This window comes from Henckelia pumila, chromosome 3, assembly GCF_033568475.1.
Source record: "Henckelia pumila isolate YLH828 chromosome 3, ASM3356847v2, whole genome shotgun sequence".
Classification (NCBI taxonomy): Eukaryota; Viridiplantae; Streptophyta; class Magnoliopsida; order Lamiales; family Gesneriaceae; genus Henckelia; species Henckelia pumila.
In genome coordinates, this window is record NC_133122.1 from 15,879,189 (window position 1) to 15,903,733 (window position 24,545).

General features: G+C 38.0%; 1 protein-coding gene across 1 annotated transcript; it reads left to right on the forward strand.

The window, feature by feature from the left end:
* The first annotated feature begins 21,215 nt into the window (after positions 1–21,215).
* LOC140888136 (probable protein phosphatase 2C 41) lies at positions 21,216–24,264 on the forward strand. Its single transcript, XM_073295821.1, has 3 exons — positions 21,216–21,228; positions 22,172–22,378; positions 24,035–24,264. Exons 1-3 carry the CDS (start codon positions 21,216–21,218, stop codon positions 24,262–24,264), a joined length of 450 nt encoding a protein of 149 aa, XP_073151922.1.
* The last annotated feature ends 281 nt before the right edge of the window (positions 24,265–24,545 follow it).

A 24,545-nucleotide genomic window follows, 5' to 3' on the forward strand; every position in this document is an offset into this window, starting at 1 on the left:
ATCAGATATGTCTCGACGACCAAGACGACCTCCTCTTAGACCACAGGTTCCTACTCCTATACTAGAGCAGACAGTTCATACTCCTCTGCCGGAACAAATAGTGGTAACACCGATAGTACCTCAAGCTGCAGTCCCGAGCAATGAACAGGGAAGTACCTCTCGAGATATGACAGATATGACTGCCACTCCGATGGAAACATTATTGAAAAAATTTCAATCATACCATCCGCCTACTCTGAACGGTGCTGAAAATGCAGTTTTATGTGAAGGATGGCTCGATGACATGGAGATGTTGTTTGATTCGCTTGATTATGGTGATGAGCGGAGAGTCAGATTAATTGGACATCAGTTGCATGAGGTTGCGAAGAGCTGGTTGTCCATGACCAAGAAAGCTTTGGAGCGTAGAGGAACTGTACTGATGTGGAATGTCTTCAAAACTGAGTTTTACCAACGCTTATTTCCAGTGTCTTACCGCAAAGATAAAGGTGCAGAATTTGCAAACCTGAAGCAGGGCAACTTAAATATTGAAGATTATGTTGCAAAATTCACTACATTGCTACGTTTTGCTCCACATGTTGCTGATAGTGATGAGGCAATGGCTGATCAGTTCATTAATGGATTGACTCCGGAGGTTTTTACTTTGGTGAACACAAGGCAACCGAATAATTTTGCTGATGCTTTGAACAGTGCCAAAGGAGCGAAAGCTGGTTTGATACAACAGCGAGGAACTTTGTATACCGCTCAGCCACCGAGACAGTCACAACCCTCAGCTCCAATCTCGCAACAACCTCCTCGATTTGAAAGTGGTGGTAGTAGCAGTGGCAAGAAAGGATATTTGCAAGCTCGAGGAAAATAGTTTAAAAAGTCAGGGAGCAGTTCTTTGAGTTCCAGTGGCACGAAACAGAAGTCAGGAGTGTTTTGTAACAATTGCGGTGGAGGTCATCCAACCGATCAGTGCCGAGGTGTATCTGGGAGGTGCCATATATGCCATCAGACTGGCCATTTTGCGAGGGTGTGTCCTCAGAGAGGTTCTGGACAGTCACGAGGTGCAGATTCATCACGATTAGTGGCTCAACCTGCGAGGCAAGTCTCTTCTGTTCATTCCTTCCAGCCATCACATTCACAGCAACAGCCAAGGCCAGGAGGGAATCAGACAGGTAGTCAGTCATCGAGACAATAGGCTCATGTCTTTGCACTGACGGAGGAACAGGCACAGGGAGCACCAGATGACGTGATTGCAGGTAACTGTTCTCTTTATGGTTATCCCGCATATGTATTGATAGATACAGGTGCATCCCATACGTTTATCTCTGCACGATTTGCTTCATTACATTCTTTGCCTGTTGAAACATTACCTGTTGTAGTATCTGTTTCTTCTCTTTTGGGGAGAGGTCTTATATCTATTCAGACAGTTAAGAATTGTGTGCTACGGTATGATGGTAATGAGATCGAGATAGATTGTTTTGTGCTTGGTTTGTCTGATTTTGACTGCATTATCGGGATTGATATGCTAAACAAGTACAGAGCTACCGTAGATTGTTTCCAGAAGATAGTGAGATTCAGACCTGAGATGGCTGGAGAATGGAAATTCTATGGTAAGGGTTCTCGTGCTAAGATTCCTATAATTTCTGTATTATCAATGACCCGACTTTTGCAGAAAGGAGCGGAGGGATTTATTGTATATGCAGTTGATGTTTCGAAAACTAGCCCAAACCTGGCTGATTTGCCAGTGGTTAGTGAATTTGCGGATGTTTTCCCTGATGAGATTCCAGGACTACCTCCGTATCGTGAGATTGATTTCAACATAGAACTGATGCCAGGTACTGCACCAATTTCTAAAGCACCTTATCGAATGGCACCAGTGGAATTGAAAGAGTTGAAAGATCAGTTGGAAGATTTACTGGCCAAGGGATACATTCGACCCAATGTTTCTCCTTAGGGTGCTTCAGTATTGTTTGTCAGGAAGAAAAACGGTTCAATGAGATTGTGCATCAACTACCGGCAACTGAATAAGGCAACGGTAAAGAACAAATACCCTTTGCCTTGTATTGATGATTTATTTGACCAGTTGCAGGGTTCTTCTGTGTATTCCAAGATCGATTTGAGATCTGGATACCATCAGCTGAGAGTTAGGGATTCTGATATTCCGAAAAATGCTTTTAGAACCAGGTATGGCCACTATGAGTTTATAGTTATGTCGTTTGGTCTGACAAATGCTCCAGCTGTGTTTATGGGTTTGATGAATCGTGTGTTTCAGAAATATCTCGATGATTTCGTGATAATTTTTATTGATGATATTCTGATATATTCGAAGAATTTGATTGATCATTCTGAGCATTTGAGAACCGTGTTGAAGACTCTGAGATCTGAGAAACTGTATGCTAAATTGTCAAAATGTGAGTTTTGGCTGAAACAGGTTGTTTTTCTTGGAATATCATATCTGGAAATGGTGTATCTGTTGATCCGAGTAAATTCGAGGCAGTGATCAGTTGGTCGAGACCTACATCTGTTCCTAAAATTCGTAGTTTTATGGGTTTGGCTGGGTATTATCGTCGTTTTATTAAAGATTTTTCCAGTATTGCGAAGCCGATTACTCAGTTGACTCAGAAGAATGCTCCATTTATCTGGTCTGAAGCCTGTGAATCCAGTTTTATTAAGTTGAAGAAGCGATTGACTAGTGCACCAGTCTTGACGATTCCTTCAGGTACTGGTGGTTTCACTGTTTATTGTGATGCATCTCATCGCGGTTTGGGATGTGTTTTGATGCAGCGAGGGCATGTGATTGCTTATGCCTCGAGACAGTTGAAGCCTCATGAGACCAGATACCCGATTCATGATCTTGAATTGGCCGCCATCGTATTTGCTTTGAAGATTTGGCGACATTATTTATACGGGGAACAGTTTGAGATTTATTCTGATCACAAGAGTCTGAAATATTTGTTTTCACAGTCAGAACTGAATATGAGACAGCGGAGATGGCTTGACTAGCTTAAAGATTTTGATTGTGAAATTAGATACTATCCGGGAAAATCGAATGCAGCAGCTGATGCATTGAGTCGAAAGGTATGTTCTTTATCTCTATCGACGATTGGTGTATCCCATTTGATTAAAGAATGTTGTTGTTCTGGATTAGTATTTGATATGAATTATCAGCCTCTGCGACTTTATCAAATTCAAGTTGAACCAGAGTTACTTTTGAAAATTAAAGAAGCTCAGAAACTTGATCAGAATGTGCAGAATTCGATTGAGACAGTTCGATCAGGGCATGTATCTGAATACCAGGTTCGAGATGATCTTTTGTATGTAAACAATCGCCTTGTAGTGCCTGATATTTCTGATGTGAGATAACAACTACTGAAAGAGGCGCATTGTAGTCGTTATAGTATTCATCCTGGTGGGAGAAAGATGTACAACGATTTGAAGACTCGATATTGGTGGAAACCAATGAAGTCTGATATCATTGATTTTGTGTCTCGATGTCTTAATTACCAACAGGTGAAGGCTGAAAGGAAGAAACCGCCTGGTTTGTTACAGAGTTTATCAGTGCTGGAATGGAAATGGGATCATATTTCCATGGACTTCGTGACGAAGTTACCTCGATCTTCTAGAGGTTGCGATGCTATCTGGGTGATTATCGACATATTGACGAAGTCAGCGTGTTTTATTCCTTATCGTATGACATATCAACACGATCAGATGTCAGAGCTTTATGTCCAAGAAGTTGTCAGATTACATGGAGTGCCAAAGTCTATTGTATCAGATCGTGATCCTCGATTTATATCTCACTTTTGGTACAGTTTACAGAGTGCTTTGGGTACTCAGTTACACTTGAGCACAGTCTATCATCCACAGAGAGACGGACAGTTTGAGCGTACCATTCAGACATTGAAGGATATGTTGAGAGCTGTAGTGCTTGATTTTGGCACTAGTTGGCAAGATTCATTACCACGTTGTGAATTCTTGTACAACAACGGCTATCAATCGAGTATTGAGATGGCTCCGTTTGAAGCTCTGTATGGTAGAAAGTGTCGATCACCTCTTTTCTGGGATGATATTTCAGAGTTGCCTGATATTGGACCTGATATAATTCGAGATATGGCTGAACAAGTGAAGCTTATTCAGAAGATAATGAAGACAGCTCAGGATATACAAGCGAAGTATGCCAATATTCGACGTCGACCTTTGTCTTTTGAACAGGGGGATCGTGTATTTTTGAAGATTTCTCCGTTCAGAGGTACTGTACGTTTTGGCAAGCGAGGGAAGTTATCTCCACAATATATCGGTCCGTATGAGATTCTGGAGAGAATAGGCAATCTTGCCTATCGATTTGCTTTGCCTCCATCCTTATCTGGAATACATGATGTCTTTCATGTATCGATGCTTCGAAAATACCTTGCTGATGAATCTCATGTGCTTCAACCTGATGAGGCTGAACTCGACGAAACTTTGAGTTATTTTGAAAAGACAATTCAGATCCTTGATCGTAAGGAGAAGCAACTTCGAACGAAGACTATTCCGCTTGTGAAGGTCCAGTGGAGTCGTCATGGTATTGAAGAAGCTACTTGGGAAATAGAATCAGATATGCGACAACGATTTCCAGAGATGTTTCAATAATGTGAGTTTTCCTTTAGTTTTCTGTTATCTGATATATCTTATGTGCTGATAGTACTTGAGATTTCGAGGACGAAATCATGTCTTAGTGGGGGAGAATTGTAACGCCCGGAATTATTTAATTTTAATCCGAGAATATTTAATTTGGGAATATTTGGAGTTTTGATTTAAATTCTAATATTCTTAAATTGATTAGGATTGAAATTGAATGAATTGAAAATTTGAGGACTGAATTGCATTTATTGAAGACTTGAGGGGCCAAAGTGCAAATAATGGAAACTTGGTGGACACTTGGTATGCAAAATAGGTATTCACGTGTGTATGACCATATTTCATCAGAAACATTAGAGAAGGAATCGAGAGAAAAGAGCAAGAAACTCCAAGCTTCTTCTTCATCTTTAAATTGCTATATCTTGAGTTTCGGGTATCCGATTTCGATTCCGAAAAGGGTTCTGGACTCCTTGAAAGAAGACCTTCGATTTGATATAAGTTTTCTTTTGATTAATTATGGTTAGAGAAGTTGAAAAATGGCAGAGATCAGATATGGTTATGAATTGTTGTTGTTGAGCTTGTATTCTTTGTTCTATCGAGTTCGGGTTGAAGGATGGCTATCGATTATGTTCTTATGAATTCAGCCGTGTATTTGATCATATACCTACTGATATGTTGAGGAATTATTGCTGGTTTTGAATTGTATATGGCTGATATGATTATAGAATTGTTATAGTTGCGTTTCGGGATTGCCAAGTTTATATCGTTACGCTGCCGAGTTTATTATTTGAGGCTGTTTTTCTATTGTATCTTGGACTAAGATGTTGCTGGGTTGTAGCTGATGTTTACTTGGTTTATATGCTGTGATTTCAGTTCATAAACAGGGGATATCAACTTGATAATCTCGACTTCGAAACCGATAGAAGAAAGAACAAGGTTTGTATCTTTTTGCCTTGAAGTTTGGTTGAAGCTTGAGCAGATTTTGAGATAGGTTTGGTGATTGTGTTGTTCAGATTTGGATAGCTTGAAGTTGCCTTGAAACCTCACAATCGAAAGGTAAAAGTGGACTACTACTTGAATGGGATTATAATTCGAGATGGTTTGTATCGAGTTCCCTAAATCACATACTTATTTGCTTATTTGCTTTTATATGTTGTATTTGAATGGTTGAATGAGTCTTGATTTTAATTAATGCTATTTTGTTGATATATGTTGCATTCATCTTGTAAGACTTGTTCTTTGATTTTGAAATGAACGAAAACGTTCAATTAGATGATTTGAGAGATTATATATGTATGGCCTGGGTGGTTGACTTAGCCTAGCGTCTGATTTACATATATAATGGCTTCAAAGTCTAGAGAAGCAAGATAAGTAGCCCCACCTCGATCGGGAGAGTCGGTGGTTAGTTATGATATCTTCTTCTCGGGATCCCAATCGATGAAATGAGATAATTGTTAGAGAACCTTGTTTTAAAACATGCATTGTAGTTACTTTTATATCATGAATTTGATATATTCTTTGCTATGCATGTTTAGTTACTTTTACTGGGAAATATATTTCTCACCGGAGTTATCCGGCTATTGTTGTGTTGTATGTGTCATGGAAATAGGCGGGAGTGGAACCGGACAAAAGCGAACTTGAAGAACAAGGGAATGGGAGAATAGCGTGATGATCCGAGTTTAGATGGTTGTGAGCTGTCAATATTTGTGTTGAGTCCAAAAACATGAATATGTTGTAGTTACATATGTCAAGACTTAATGGTTATGAGGTTTTTGTCTTAATAATATGCACAAGACTTGAGATGATGTATATTACTTCTTAGGACTTGACTTGATATTGTATACAATGTTCCATGTTTGATATATGAGCCTATCATGTTGATTTTAAGGCTTTGAGATGATCTATTTCTATCAACTTATATCATGTTAGAATGCATGTTAGCTTATGTTTTTGTATAGGCTATGTATGAGTTGATGTTAGATGAGAAATGTATGATAGAACATGTGTTGACAGCAAATGAAATTCTGTTGGAATTGCTGGAAACTGAGCTCGTTCGATCGGATGATTATCACCGATCGAGCGAGGCCCTTGATTTGGAAACAGAACCTTGAGCATTTTGTGCTCGCTCGATCGATAGAAAGTACCCGATCGAGCGAGGCCACAATTTGAACTCACCCGAGAGTTGGGCTTAAGTGCTCGCTCGATCGGTGGGTTTTCACCGATCGAGCGAGGTACTAATGTTTTAAAAAAAAATTTTTTTTTTTACTTTGTTTATACTTTGATTCTTTGTCTATTATTTTATGATGATTTGATTAATTAGATATTAGAACTCGGGTAGTCACAACAGGTGGTATCAGAGCCAGGTTAATTCTGGACTGAGGTAGATCGTGAGTGGGGTAGATCGAGTCATCTTCCTTGCTTATTTATTTTATTATGCTATGATTTAATTACATGTGTTAAATGCTAGCATGATTTACTTTCAAGTATTTTATTACATGATGTTGTATTTATTTTATTTGAAAGTATGAAGACGCATGCTTACTGGGATATCTGAAATGATTAGAGGCATGTGTTCTGATGAATTATGATATGCTACCTGATTATTTGAATGGATTGGAAGCATGTTTTGTTGAGTACTTCAATTATTTATTTTAGTTTGAATAAGAACAGTGTCTTGATCAGAGGTAAGATGATCAGAGGAGGACTGAGATAGATTTGATGATTATGGTATCCTAACCATTTTGATAATCAGATATGTCTCGACGACCAGGACGACCTCCTCTTAGACCACAGGTTCCTACTCCTATACTAGAGCAGACAGTTCATACTCCTCTGCCGAAACAAACAGTGGTAACACCGATAGTACCTCAAGCTGCAGTCCCGAGCAATGAACAGGGAAGCACCTCTCGAGATATGACAGATATGACTGCCACTCCGATGGAAAAATTATTGAAAAGATTTCAATCATACCATCCGCCTACTCTAAACGGTACTGAAAATGCAGTTGTATGTGAAGGATGGCTCGATGACATTGAGATGTTGTTTGATTCGCTTGATTATGGTGATGAGCGGAGAGTCATATTAATTGGACATCAGTTGCATGAGGTTGCGAAGAGCTGGTGGTCCACGACCAAGAAAGCTTTGGAGCATAGAGGAAATGTACTGATGTGGAATGTCTTCAAAACTGAGTTTTACCAACGCTTCTTTCCAGTGTCTTACCGCAAATATAAAGGTGCAGAATTTGCGAACCTGAAGCAGGGCAACTTAAATATTGAAGATTATGTTGCAAAATTCACTACATTGCTACGTTTTGCTCCACATGTTGCTGATAGTGATGAGGCAATGGCTGATCAGTTCATTAATGGACTTACTCCGGAGGTCTTTACTTTGATGAACACAAGGCGACCGAATAATTTTGCTGATGCTTTGAACAGTGCCAAAGGAGCGGAAGCTGGTTTGATACAACATCGAGGAACTTTGTATACCGCTCAGCCTCCAAGACAGTCACAACCCTCAGCTCCAATCTCGCAACAACCTCCTCGATTTGAAAGTGGTGGTAGTAGCAGTGGCAAGAAAGGATATTTGCAAGCTCGAGGAAAACAGTTTAAAAAGTCAGGGAGCAGTTCTTCGAGTTCCAGTGGCACGAAACAGAAGTCAGGAGTGTTTTGTAACAATTGCGGTGGAGGTCATCCAACCGATCAGTGCCGAGGTGTATCTGGGAGGTGCCATATATGCCATCAGACTGGCCATTTTGCGAGGGTGTGTCCTCAGAGAGGTTCTGGACAGTCACAAGGTGCAGAGTCATCACGATCAGTGGCTCAACCTGCGAGGCAAGTCTCTTCTGTTCATTCCTTCCAGCCATCATATTCACAGCAACAGCCAAGGCCAGGAGGGAATCAGACAGGTATTCAGTCATCGAGACAACAGGCTCATGTCTTTGCACTGACGGAGGAACAGGCACAGGGAGCACCAGATGACGTGATTGCAGGTAACTGTTCTCTTTATGGTTATCCCGCATATGTATTGATAGATACAGGTGCATCCCATACGTTTATCTCTGCACGATTTGCTTCATTACATTCTTTGCCTGTTGAAACATTACCTGTTGTAGTATCTGTTTTTTCTCCTTTGGGGAGAGGTCTTATATCTATTCAGACAGTTAAGAATTGTGTGCTACGGTATGATGGTAATGAGATCGAGATAGATTTTTTTGTGCTTGGTTTGTCTGATTTTGACTGCATTATCGGGATTGATATGCTAAACAAGTACAGAGCTACCGTAGATTGTTTCCAGAAGATAGTGAGATTCAGACCTGAGATGGCTGGAGAATGGAAATTCTATGGTAAGGGTTCTCGTGCTAAGATTCCTCTGATTTCTGTATTATCAATGACCCAACTTTTGCAGAAAGGAGCGGAGGGATTTATTGTATATGCAGTTGATGTTTCAAAAACTAGCCCGAACCTGGCTTATTTGCCAGTGGTTAGTGAATTTGCGGATGTTTTTCCTGATGAGATTCCAGGACTACCTCCGTATCGTGAGATTGATTTCAACATAGAACTGATGTCAGGTACTGCACCAATTTCTAAAGCACCTTATCGAATGGCACCAGTGGAATTGAAAGAGTTGAAATATCAGTTGGAGATTTACTGGCCAAGGGATACATTCGACCCAGTGTTTCTCCTTAGGGTGCTCCAGTATTGTTTGTCAGGAAGAAAGACGGTTCAATGAGATTGTGCATCGACTACCGGCAACTGAATAAGGCAACAGTAAAGAACAAATACCCTTTGCCTCGTATTGATGATTTATTTGACCAGTTGCAGGGTTCTTCTGTGTATTCCAAGATCGATTTGAGATCTGGATACCATCAGCTGAGAGTTAGGGATTCTGATATTCCGAAAAATGCTTTCAGAACCAAGTATGGCCACTATGGGTTTATAGTTATGCCGTTTGGTCTGACAAATGCTCCAGCTGTGTTTATGGGTTTGATGAATCGTGTGTTTCAGAAATATCTCGATGATTTCGTGATAATTTTTATTGATGATATTCTGATATATTCGAAGAATTTGATTGATCATTCTGAGCATTTGAGAACCGTGTTGAAGACTTTGAGAACTGAGAAACTGTATGCTAAATTGTCAAAATGTGAGTTTTGGCTGAAACAGGTTGTTTTTCTTGGACATATCATATCTGGAAATGGTATATCTGTTGATCCGAGTAAATTCAAGGCAGTGATCAGTTGGTCGAGACCTACATCTGTTCCTAAAATTCGTAGTTTTATGGGTTTGGCTGGGTATTATCGTCGTTTTATTAAAGATTTTTCCAGTATTACGAAGCCGATTACTCAGTTAACTCAGAAGAATGCTCCATTTATCTGGTCTGAAGCCTGTGAATCCAGTTTTATTGAGTTGAAGAAGCGATTGACTAGTGCACCAGTCTTGACGATTCCTTCAGGTACTGGTGGTTTCACTGTTTATTGTGATGCATCTCATCGCGGTTTGGGGTGTGTTTTGATGCAGCGAGGGCATGTGATTGCTTATGCCTCGAGACAGTTGAAGCCTCATGAGACCAGATACCCGATTCATGATCTTGAATTGGCCGCCATCGTATTTGCTTTGAAGATTTGGCGACATTATTTATACGGGAAACAGTTTGAGATTTATTCTAATCACAAGAGTCTGAAATATTTGTTTTCACAGTCAGAACTGAATATGAGACAGCGGAGATGGCTTGACTTGCTTAAAGATTTTGATTGTGAAATTAGATACTATCCGGGAAAATCGAATGCAGCAGCTGATGCATTGAGTCGAAAGGTATGTTCTTTATCTCTATCGACGATTGGTGTATCCCATTTGATTAAAGACTGTTGTTGTTCTGGATTAGTATTTGATATGAATTATCAGCCTCTCCGACTTTATAAAATTCAAGTTGAACCAGAGTTACTTTTGAGAATTAAAGAAGATCAGAAACTTGATCAGAATGTGCAGAATTTGATTGAGACAGTTCGATCAGGGCATGTATTTGAATACTAGGTTCGAGATGATCTTTTGTATGTAAAAAATCGCCTTGTAGTGCCTGATATTTCTGATGTGAGACAACAACTACTGAAAGAGGCGCATTGTAGTCGTTATAGTATTCATCCTGGTGGGAGAAAGATGTACAACGATTTGAAGACTCGATATTGGTGGAAACCAATGAAGTCTGATATCATTGATTTTGTGTCTCAATGTCTTAATTACCAACAGGTGAAGGCTGAAAGGAAGAAACCGCCTGATTTGTTACAGAGTTTATCAGTGCCGAAATGGAAATGGGATCATATTTCCATGGACTTCGTGACGAAGTTACCTCGATCTTCTAGAGGTTGCGATGCTATCTGGGTGATTATCGACAGATTGACGAAGTCAGCGTGTTTTATTCCTTATCGTATGACATATTGACACGATCAGATGGCAAAGCTTTATGTCCGAGAATTTGTCAGATTACATGGAGTGCCGAAGTCTATTGTATCAGATCGTGATCCTCGATTTATATCTCTCTTTTGGTACAGTTTACAGAGTGCTTTGGGTACTCAGTTACACTTGAGCACAGTCTATCATCCACAGAAAGACGGACAGTCTGAGCGTACCATTCAGACATTGGAGGATATGTTGAGAGCTGTAGTGCTTGATTTTGGCACTAGTTGGCAAGATTCATTACCACGTTGTGAATTCTTGTACAACAACAACTATCAATCGAGTATTGAGATGGCTCCGTTTGAAGCTCTGTATGGTAGAAAGTGTCGATCACCTCTTTTCTGGGATGATATTTCAGAGGTACCTGATATTGGACCTGATATAATTCGAGATATGACTGAACAAGTGAAGCTTATTCAGAAGAGAATGAAGACAGCTCAGGATATACAAGCGAAGTATGCCAATATTCGACGTCGACCTTTGTCTTTTGAACAGGGGGATTGTGTATTTTTGAAAATTTCTCCGTTCAGAGGTACTGTACGTTTTGGCAAGCGAGGGAAGTTATCTCCACAATATATCGGTCCGTATGAGATTCTGGAGAGAATAGGCAATCTTGCCTATCGATTTGCTTTGCCTCCATCCTTATCTGGAATACATGATGTCTTTCATGTATCGATGCTTCGAAAATACCTTGCTGATGAATCTCATGTGCTTCAACCTGATGAGGCTGAACTCGACGAAACTTTGAGTTATTTTGAAAAGCCAATTTAGATCCTTGATCGTAAGGAGAAGCAACTTCGAACGAAGACTATTCCGCTTGTGAAGGTCCAGTGGAGTCGTCATGGTATTGAAGAAGCTACTTGGGAAATGGAATCAGATATGCGACAACGATTTCCAGAGATGTTTCAATGATGAGAGTTTTCCTTTAGTTTTCTGTTATCTGATATATCTCATGTGCTGATAGTACTTGAGATTTCGAGGACGAAATCATGTCTTAGTGGGGGAGAATTGTAACGCCCGAAATTATTTAATTTTAATCCAAGAATATTTAATTTGGGAATATTTTGAGTTTTTATTTAAATTCTAATATTCTTAAATTTATTAGGATTGAAATTGAATGAATTGAAAATTTGAGGACTGAATTGCATTTATTGAAGACTTGAGGGGCCAAAGTGCAAATAATGGAAACTTGGTGGACACTTGGTATGCAAAATAGGTATTCACGTGTGTATGACCATATTTCATCAGAAACATTAGAGAAGGAATCGAGAGAAAAGAGCAAGAAACTCCAAGCTTCTTCTTCATCTTTAAATTGCTATATCTTGAGTTTCGGGTATCCGATTTTGATTCCGAAAAGGGTTCTGGACTCCTTGCAAGAAGACCTTCGATTTGATGTAAGTTTTATTTTGATTCATTATGGTTAGAGAAGTCGAAAAATGGCAGAGATCAGATATGGTTATGAATTGTTGTTGTTGAGCTTGTATTTTTTGTTCTATCGAGTTCGGGTTGAAGGATGGCTATCGATTATGTTCTTATGAATTCAGCCGTATATTTGATCGTATACCTACTGATATGTTGAGGAATTATTTTTGGTTTTGAATTGTATATGGCTGATATGATTATAGAATTGTTATAGTTGCGTTTCGGGATTGCCAAGTTTATATCGTTACGCCGCCGAGTTTATGATTTGAGGCTGTTTTTCTATTGTATCTTGGACTAAGATGTTGCTGGGTTGTAGCTGATGTTTACTTGGTTTATATGCTGTGATTTCAGTTCATAAACAGGGGATATCAACTCGATAATCTCGACTTCGAAACTGATAGAAGAAAGAACAAGGTTTGTAGCTTTTTGCCTTGAATTTTGGTTGAAGCTTGAGCAGATTTTGAGATAGGTTTGGTGATTGTGTTGTTCAGATTTGGATAGCTTGAAGTTGCCTTGAAACCTCACAATCAAAAGGTAAAAGTGGACTACTACTTGAATGGGATTATAACTCGAGATGGTTTGTATCGAGTTCCCTAAATCACATACTTATTTTCTTATTTGCTTTTATATGTTGTATTTGAATGGTTGAATGAGTCTTGATTTTAATGAATGCTATTTTGTTGATATATGTTGCATTCATCTTGTAAGACTTGTTCTTTGATTTTGAAATGAACGGAAACGTTTAATTAGACGATTTGAGGGATTATATATGTATGGCCTGGGTGGTTGACTTAGCCTAGCGTCTGATTTACATATATAATGGCTTCAAAGTCTAGAGAAGTAAGATAAGTAGCCCCACCTCGATCGGGAGAGTCGGTGGTTAGTTATGATATCTTTTTCTCGGGATCTCAACCGATGAAATGAGAGAATTTTTAGAGAACCTTGTTTTAAAACATGCATTGTAGTTACTTTTATATCATGAATTTGATATATGCTTTGTTATGCATGTTTAGTTGCTTTTACTGGGAAATATATTTCTCACCGGAGTTATCCGGCTATTGTTGTGTTGTATGTGTCATGGCAATAGGCGGAAGTGGAACCGAACAAAAGCGAACTTGAAGAACAAGGGAATGGGAGAATAGCGTGATGATCCGAGTTTAGATGGTTGTGAGCTGTCAATGTTTGTGTTGAGTCCAAAAACATGAATATGTTGTAGTTACATATGTCAAGACTTAATGGTTATGATTTTTTTGTCTTAATAATATGCACAAGACTTGAGATGATGTATATTACTTCTTAGGACTTGACTTGATATTGTATACAATGTTCCATGTTTGATATATGAGCCTATCATGTTGATTTTAAGGCTTTGAGATGATCTATTTCTATCAAATTGTATCATGTTAGAATGTATGTTAGCTTATGTTTTTGTATAGGCTATGTATGAGTTGATGTTAGATGAGAAATGTATGATAGAACATGTGTTGACAGCAAATGAAATTCTGTTGGAATTGCTGGAAACTGAGCTCGCTCGATCGGGTGATTATCACCGATCGAGCGAGGCCCTTGATTTGGAAACAGAACCTTGAGCATTTTGTGCTCGCTCGATCGATAGAAAGTACCCGATCGAGCGAGGCCACAATTTGAACTCACCCGAGAGTTGGGATTAAGTGCTCGCTCGATCGGTGGGTTTTCACCGATCGAGCGAGGTACTAATGTTTAAAAAAAAAAAAAAATTTTTACTTTGTTTAGACTTTGATTCTTTGTCTATTATTTTATGATGATTTGATTAATGAGATATTAGAACTCAGGTCGTCACAGTAGCTAATGTCACAGTCATAATCCTTAACTAATTTCAACCATCGGCACTGTCTCATGTTCAACTCCTTCTGTGTGAAGAAGTACTTGAGACTCTTGTGGTCTGTGAAAATCTTGCACTTCTCACCATACAAATAGTGCCTCCATATTTTCAAAGCAAAAACCACTGCTGCTAGCTCCAATCATGCGTCGGATAGTTCTGCTCATGAATCTTCAACTGTCTCGACGCATAGGCAATGACTCGGTCACTCTGCATCAATACGGCGCCCAACCCAAGCTTAGACGCGTTCGTGTAAACCACTAACTCCTCGTGTGAAACAGACATCGCCAACACTAGCGCAGATGTGAGTGCTTCTTTAAGTCGATTAAAGCTCCTCTGACAGTCTGAACTCCATATAAACTTTGCATTTTTCTTGGTCAAGGAAGTCAAGGGTACTGCAATAGAAGAAAAACCCTTGATGAACTTCCGGTAGTAGCCTGCTAAACCCAAGAAACTGCGAATCTCTGAAGCATTCTTCGAAATTCCCCAATCCTGCACTTCCTGCACTTTCGTATGATCCACCGCTATCCCATCTTTCGAAACTATATGGCCAAGAAATGCCACCTGCTCTAGCCAAAACTCGCACTTACTGAATTTCGCATACAGTCGATGCTCCCTCAAAGTCTGCAATGCTGTCTTCAAGTGCTGTCTATGCTCCTCAATGCTCCTACAGTAGATCAAGATATCATCAATAAAGACTATGATAAACTGATCTAAGTACGGCTGAAATACGCGGTTCATGAGATCCATGAAAACCGCTGGAGCATTGGTCAATCCAAACGGCATTACTAAGAACTCGTAATGCCCATAGCGTGTCCGAAAAGCAGTCTTGGACACATCTGCATCTCTGATCCTCAATTGATGATAGCCAGATCGCAGATCGATCTTAGAGAAAACCGAAGCTCCCTGCAACTGATCGAACAAATCCTCAATCCTCGGCAGTGGATACTTGTTCTTCACAGTGACCCTATTGAGCTCTCGGTAATCGATACAAAGTCTCATGCTACCATCCTTTTTCTTCACAAACAACACTGGAGCTCCCCAAGGAGAAAAGCTAGGACGAATAAAGCCCTTCTCCAACAACTCTTGAATCTGCTCCTTCAACTCTTTCATCTCAGTAGGAGCAAGTCAATACGGTGCCTTAGAGATAGGCACAGTACCTGGTATCAGATCAATACTGAACTCCACCTCTCTAGCTGGTGGGACTCCCGAAACGTTCTCCGGAAAGACATCTGAAAAGTCACAAACCACCTCTATATCTGACAATGATCTGCTAGGTGGTTCTGATGAAGTGACTGCACTGGCGAGAAACCTCTGGAAACCACGTCTCAATAACTTCCTCGCACATGTATAAGAGATAACAGGCGAGATCTCACTGCTCGGAGATGCATAGAAAACAAACTGGTCGCCTACCACTGGTTTCACTGCCACTGTCCTCTGCCGAAAATCAATCACTGCTCCGTTGACTGACAACCAATCCATACCCAAAATCAAATCGAATCCAGTCAACGGTAAAACCACAAAATCTGCTCTGATAGTATGTCCCTGTAACTCCATCTCCAAATCTCTGCAGATGCTAGTGGTAGTAAGAATCTGACCAGACGGAATAGTGACATCGTAACCTGTAACAGCAACTTCAGGCTTGATGCCTACCCACCTGATAAACTCTAGGGAGATGAATGAATGCGTGGCCCCTGAATCTAGCAATGCAAACGTGGAATTTCCTTCCACTAAAATTCTCTCTGCATGCAAAAAATCCCAACAATCGCATACTAAACTTACTTTTTTCCCAATACAAGTTACAAAATATTTCTCTTAATTAAACACGAATAAAATAAACATCCTACTCTAACCAAACAAATAGATAATTCATGCAATTTAAAATCATGAAGTAAATTCCCAAAAATTTCTTAAAAGAAGAAGTTTAGGAAATACCGGTGATTAAGGAGGTATCTGGGTCTGCCTCCTCAGCCTGCATGACAAACACCCGCCCAGTGGTGTTCTTCCTCTTCGGGCAGTTATATGAAACATGCCTTGGCTCCTTGCAAACATAGCATACATTGGACCCTACTAGACAATTCCCGGTGTGCGGCTTCTGACACTGCGGGCATATCGGAACTCCTCCAGTATTAGGGGCCCCGCCCCTCTGCTGCTGCTGTGGCTGACGCCCCTGAGGCCTCTGCTGCTGTCCCTGCTGATTCGGGCCTTTAGACGGCCCAGTATACGGCTTTTTCGCAGGAGGCTGCGAAGTCGCCCTCTGATACCCTGGCTGAAACTGCCTCTTACTCTGCTGCTCTCGCTGCATCTCTCGCCTCCCTTCCTCAGAACGTAATGCTCTGCTAACTGCCGCCTCATAAGTAGTGACATCCAACATGCGAACTTCATGCTTGATTTTAGCCCGCAAACCATCCACAAATTGCCTCAACTTATCCGGCACACTGTCAGCAATAAGAGGCACGAAATGACACCATCTCTCGAATTGGGTGATGTAATCCACCACAGACTTGTCTCCCTGGCGGAGACTCATAAACTCCCGGATCATGTGACTGCGCACATCCTCAGTAAAATACTTGGCATAGAACATGTTTCTGAACTCTATCCAAGTCAATGTAGGTAGATTCACACCTCGAACCGCACCTTCCCACCAAGAGGCTGCATCACCTCTCATCATATACACTGCACACTTCACCCTGTCAGCATCAGTGATCCCCATGTAGTCAAATATGGACTCCAGTGATCGAATCCACCCCTCAGCAATGAGTGGATCAGTGGTGCCGACAAACTCCTTAGGTCCCTTCTTCTGGAACCGCTCGGCAACATCCTCATCATGTGTGAGCCTAGGACGTGCCGCTTGCTGCTCCAACAGAGCAGTAATCCCAGCCATCATGTTAGCATTGGCCTGCTCCAATGCTGAGAGAGGGTTCTGCGGAGTTTGAAGTGGAGATCCCCCTCGCCTATTCATCTGTCTCGGAGGCATTCTGCACCACCACATATTTTCTTTACGTAAATCGCAATGCATAACTAAGGGTTTCAAAAGTCTTATTGAACATGAAATACTTAAACTTAATACATAAGCTCCTTCTAAATCTTATTAAAGCATTTAAAACTTACAGACCGACAGTGACTACTAATAAATGAGAATTTTTTTTAAAAAAAATAATACTACTATACATACATGCCCATACATATATGTATATAAAAATAACATACTTTTTCTTAAATAACCTGAAAAATATTAAATAAATAAATCCTTAAAATGTTTCATGCATCAATTTAAAATAATAAACAATGCTGCTTAAAAATCTCATATGCGGAAAGAATAATAAAATAAAACATGTTTCAAAATTCAACATAATAAACTAAATAGCTGCGACGGTCACGGGGTCCACTGCTTCGTGAGCTCATAAGTCCTCACCACCGGTAGGAGCTACATAAACGTCATCATGCTCACCTGCACCATATAAGCGTAGTGAGCCTAGGGGCTCAATATGTTTAATCCTTTATAACAAGGTTAAAAATAATGCATCACATAATTACTAATACATATACATGTACATGAGCATGCATGGAAATATTTTCATCACATAATAAAACTGCTGAATCATAACCATAATCATAAACATATTATTTCTTCATCATATATAACATAATTGAGCAATGCTTTTGAAACCTGAAGATGGTCCTATCCATAAGTGTGACGCTCATGTGTCGACTGATCAGTCTCCTGAACCAACGTACGATGGCGGTGATAAATCACCTCCTATGGTATTAAACTACCGAATCATATGGTGGATAACCACCCCTATGGTAGTAAAACTACCGAATCATATGGTGGAAAACCACCCCTATGTCACACATAATTCAATTTCCACCAAAATATTTTATTGCTCATCATTTACATAATTATATACATAAGAAATTTCATGAATGCATGCACTGAAAATATGTCCGTAATATATATTTAATTAATTTTTCATAATATACTTAAAATAGACTTCATGCATAAAAATAATTAAATATATATTCTGGACTTATTTATTTTTCATGGGTTGGTCCAGACTACTGGTCACTCATCTAGGCCCATTAAACTTAAATAAAATCCAATAATAATATTTTTAGCCCAAATAACATAATTAAACTTAACTGGGCCCAAATAAAATATTTAAGCCCATTAACTTAATTAAACACAATAAAATTCTAGACTGGCCCAAAATCCACTGACTGGCCCAAAAATATTCATGGGCTCCCAAGCCCATAAAAAATCATTGGGCTAAATTAAAAATAATTTTGAAAGCCCAAATAAAATTATTTGGAAGCCCAAATAATTTTATTTCTAATTAATTGGCCCAAAAACCAATTAAAACATAATATATTTAAAAATTAAAATACTCGAGTCCGGCCCACCTAACCCGGACCCGGACCGACCTGACCCGACCCCTGACTACCTAACCCGACCCATAACCCAACCCTGACCCAGAACCCGACCCAGCAACCAAAACCCGACCCCCCCCCCCTCTTTCCCCTTCCTCTCGGCGGCGGGCAGCAGCCAAACAAGGGCTGCTGCCAACCTACTCCGGCCGCCCCTGGCCGGAGTACCACTGCCCAGACGTGGCCCATGTCTGGGCGGTCCCAACCCACCATGGCTCATCCCGAGCCATGGTCCAAGCCAAGAAGCCGAAGGCTTCTTCTCATAAACCCTAAACTGCAGCTCTTTGACCAACTCGACCCTAGACCTGAATCTAGCCAACTCCAGCCCCTGTAATCCGATCATGGCTCGCTTCCTAGGACCCTAGCCCACCTCTGACTCGAGCCCTAGCCTCTGGACCGAACCATGCAAGGCCAAAAGCGAGTTATGATCATGAATGCACCAAAACATGCAACAATTCATTCATACTTGCAATACATTCGAACCATGGCTAATAAATTCTGAAACAAAAATATCATTCATGCATAATAGCTTATATGGTGGCCAAATAAAAGTTTTAGACATGCCTTTTTAGTTATTTGACGAAGAAAGACGCGTATACGAGGCTCCGGGACGACGAACGACCAAATAAATCCTCAAAGAAAAAGTTGATCGGCTATGGTGGCTTGTTTTCTGCTGAAACCGTGAGGGAGATGAAGAAAGATATGGGGTAGGCGGCTAAGGAGGGTTTTTGATTGATTAAAGATTTGGTTTAGGGTTAAATATTAGATAATTACTTAAAATACAAAACCTAATTAGATAATATACTATAAAATCATAATTAAAACTATTGCTAATAATTAAAATCTGATGTAAAATCATAAATCCCGAAATTATAAATTAAGGGATTTTTAAAATTTAAATAAAGTCATTAAAATAACTTATTTTGGCTAAAAATCAACCCTTAAATAAATAAATATATAACTAAATACTAAAATTTTCTTGACAAAATACCTTAAAATATTATTTTAAGACTCATAAAACTCATAAAATATTTTTGGCTAAAAATTTTGGTATCTCGTCCGTCCACGGTCCCGTCTACGTGATCAACTCAATAAAATTCTCAAAAATCTAAAAATACAATAACTGCGGGTTAAATGAAAAAATAAATTTAAATCATGCATATAATTCACATAATAACACATAATTGTAATTTAACCCAAATATAAATTTTTAAATAATTATTTTCCTTAATTATGCATGCAAATTTACGTATTAAAATTTTCGGGTGTTACATTACCATTGTATGAAAGCATAAATAATCGTTGGTTATGTTTAGTGGTGATTTGCAGTGGCTTGTGTGCGGCTTAATTGAAACTCCGAGCAAACTTTAATGACTCAGGCTCGTGTACTCGACAACTCTTGAGCTTGAGTGTTTTTTGCCATGAATTTTACCATAAACCATGCACATAGTTTAACTACTGGTTTCAGCAATTTAAATTGTATTTTTTTTTAGAATATGCAGTTACACTCGAGCTTAACTTGCGCTTGATTGATGCCCTATAAAATCAAGCTTCTCAAGATCAAGTAGGTCAAGTTTGAGTTACTTTAAAATTACTCTAATTAAGCCTGAACTTGAAAATCCCTACTTTACGAGCTCGAGTTAGAGACAAAACATTTCAGACAATCTTGAGCTCAAATATGTTTCTCGAGCTTGTTTTTTTGTTTTTTCGTACCCCTAGTATGATACCGAGGTAGTAAAATCCGACAATCACTCCAACTTGCTCACATAACCTTGGTTTTAATATTATTTGTTGAACTGATTATTAGTCAGCTTCACTAAAAGTTATATCTAATGATAATGATATATTGTAAATCTTTTAAACAAGGAGCAGCCCAAACAGAATGTTTTCAATCAATGTGCCACGAAAGACGGTGGGACAATCATCTAACCAACAAACTTTTTTCAAGAATTTATGTTAAATAATTACAAGAATGTAGCTCAAATTATCGAATGCTTTGATCCTAGCTAAACCAAAATTCAAGAAAATTAGTTCTATGAGTCAATATCTATATTACCTATTATCGCGTGTTTCTAGTTTTATCTCGATTCTTTTTGGTTGTTAGAAGCCTCTTTTTCGAAGGGAAGCCCCTCGCGCTGTGGGTGAGGGTGATGCCATTGAATGAAATTAGCTAGTGATGCTTTTGGTCATCTTAGTTATCTTTATTTTAATGACAAAACAAAATCTGTTTTTCTCTTTTGGTGGTTGATATATACTACCATTTGTGTGTTTCAATATTATTTGATTTTGCTTTTAAAAAAATAAATGAATATTATCCTGGAATTTCAGTAATGGATTTGAATATGTTCCAAAATATCCTGAAAACACAATTTTTCCCCCAAATTCTTGACATATGGTTTCTATCTTAAGGTTGGCCACTCTATTGGTTGTCACGTCTCTTTTGAATTATTTAGAAGATGTCAGGAGAAGGTATGCAATCCGATTTTATATTTATCCAATTTTATTTTCCTGTTTCTATTCTTTTTTATCGGAGGAACCCCATCTGACCTTGATTATTATGCTATAGCCTATAGGTCGTATCCTACTGCATTTGCCTGTATCCATCCTCCACCAAATACTTCTAATGTATCGTTTTATTCTTATTTGTAAAATTATTAATATAGAAATGAAAGAATTGTTATCTAAGGGTAATTTAATTATTTAAATAACAGAATCTCTACTCAAAATTTCGGAGGATAGACATAACGTAAGGATAATAGGGCGAATGCATAAATATTTTAGATAAAAATAAATAAATTTCTAAAAGTCTTATCTTTCTCTACATATAAAGAATCTCTCGTTAGACATCATCTTTCTTTTTTGCCAAAATTGTCCTCATGTGATATAGATATTACATTTTTATTTTTTTTGTTTTTTTTTTAATTTCGATATTTCAAATTACAGATTAGTCTCTAAATAATTTTTACAATTAAGATATTTCTCCTATTTGAATATAAATCAAATTAATTACTAAATATTATACAAGGATGCAATGCTTACACCAATACACCAGTTATTATTATCGAATTTCATTCGAAAGCAATGTTGACACCACGTTTCGAGATTGAAGAGTGACACACCTCATCAAACAAACGGGCTGGTTAAAAAAGTAGGAACACTTTAAAGGATATTTAAAAAATAGGGATCTTGACTATTTTTTTTAAAAAAAAGGGAGTGACTCAATTAATTTAAAATTAAACCTATTAACTTAATTAGTTAAGTTAATTAAGAATATGTCATCTTCTTCCCCAAATTTTTTACACTTTTGTTCTCAAAATCCAAAAATAGATCAATAAAAAAAAGTCGATCAAAAAACCCAAGAATTATCCAAGAACAACAGCTCTTGAATCATCTGAAAAATTTTTGCTCTTAGACGAAAAAACTGCGCAATCGACCCAAGAACAGCTCTTGGGTAAGAGCTGTTCTTGGGTTGACCACCTCTTGGTCGACCCAAGAGCTTCTTGGGTCGACCAAGAGCAAAATCCAATCCAACCAAGAGAAAAATTCTTTGTCGACCAATCAAGAGCAATTTTGCTTGCTAAAGAGGTTGGTCGACCATGGTCTACCCAGAACTTTTTGGGTAGACCATGAAATTTTTTTGGTAGACCATAAGTAGACCATAGAGATTTTTTTGATTTTTATATTTTAAAATATATATAATCATATAACATAATCGTAAATCAGTCGATTAATATGTATAATCATAATCATATAACATAATCATGAAATAAGTCGATTTATATGTTACAATATGTATAATCATGTATAATAATCGTGAAATCAATCGATTTATATGTTATAATACGTATAATTATATAACATAATCGTTAAATCAATCGATTCATATGTTACAATATGTATAATCATATAACATAATCGTTAAATCAGTTGCATATAACATAATCGTTAAATCAGTTAATTTTTATGTTGAAATATGTATAATCATATAGTATAATCGTAAAATCATTAGATTCATATGTTACAATATGTATAATCATACAACATAATCGTCAAATCAATTGATTTGAATATTGAAATATTTATAATCGTTTAATATAATTGTGAAATCAGTTGATTCTTGTATTAAAATATGTATAATCATATAACATAATGAAATTAGTTGATTAATATGTTATAATATGTATAATCATATAACATAATCATGAAATCAGTCGATTCATGTGTTACAGTATGTATAATCATATAACATAATCGTAAAATTGATCGATTAATATGTTACAATATGCATGATCATATAACATAATCGTTAAATCAGTTGATTCTTATATTAAAATATGTATAATCATATAACATAATCGTGAAGACATTATAAATTGCACGATTACATATCAAACCTTCAATTCATCCTTTTATTGGTAAATTTAGTTGATTAATATGTTACAATATGTATAATCATATAACATAATCGTTAAATCAGTTGATCTTTATATTAAAATATGTGTAATCATATAACATAATAGTGAAGACATTATAAATTGCACGATTATATATGAAACCTTGAATTCATCCTTCGATTGGTGAATTTGGTTGATTAATATAATGAGATAACATAATCGTTAAATCAGTCGATTAATATGATACAATATGTATAATCATATAATATAATTGTCAAATCAGTCGATTTATATGTTACAATATGTATAATCATATATTATAATCGTTAAATCATTGGTCAAAATTATGTAATTATGGGTCAAAATTATGTAAATATTGGTCAAATTTGTGAGATCAGCAGCGAAAAAATTATTTAAGTGCCTAATTTTTCTTGACAAACAGATGCTTCTTTCCGCAGCGCTCATAACATGCTACAGATGTTGATTTTCGCAGTGCGCCGCGCGCTGCGGAAGATTCTTTCCGCATCACAAGCTTGAGTCGACCCAAAGATTGCTCTGGGTCGACCCAAGAGCTTGTTTGGGTCAACCCAAGCATGGGGAAGCTTGGGTAGACCCATTTAGTTTTTTTTTTAAAATATTTAAATAAATAATTTGAAAACATATCAGATTATTGTTCATCTATTTTGAAAGAGTTTGAGAAGAAGAATAGTGAGATAAGATTTGGAAAAATGAAGAAAACGAGAGAAGGAGATGAGAGTTTGAAGAGAAATAAAGGAGAGAGAAGAGACTGATAAAGATTTACAGAAGAATCGATTTAGATTTAAGTTTTAATATTGGCAATTTGCTCAAAAATCCTCAAATGCAAACATGTTTTGCTTTAGGGTCCCTTCACGAGAAACCAAATATTCACGAGGAAAAGGTGGATGAGACCTTAGAGTTGCTCATCCTTGCAAGTCGTAGACTTTGGGACGTTTTTCCAAATGATGAAGCAGTTGGGATGATTGAACCCATCCAAGATCCCGAAGAAGCAGCACAAAGGCTGATGCAGAAAGCACTCGACAGAGGAAGTGCCGATAACATCACCGTTGTCGTGGTGCGGTTCCATGCCTAGATAATTGGACAAGTGTGGAAACCAATATATGTTAATTAATCTTGCTTAAAATCAAATGAGTACTGTATTGAAATCGAAAGATTTATGATGATCATGCTTAATTAAGCTTTTCACATTTTGTCAAATCAAAACTAGCTGCAGTTTATGAAGCTATATATGTGTTTGGCTATTAATTATAAAGGTTTGTAGTTTATCTATCATGTTTCACGGTTTTAATTACCATTCACATGGTGCCAGTAGATAAAATCTATTGATCATATATACGAGTCGTACGTCTTTGG

Excerpts from the sequence above, each read along its gene's own strand:
- LOC140888136 (XM_073295821.1), top strand. Across the intron at positions 22,379-24,034 it reads GTCTACCCAGAACTTTTTGG|GGTCCCTTCACGAGAAACCA; the intron begins GTAGACCATGAA and ends GTTTTGCTTTAG.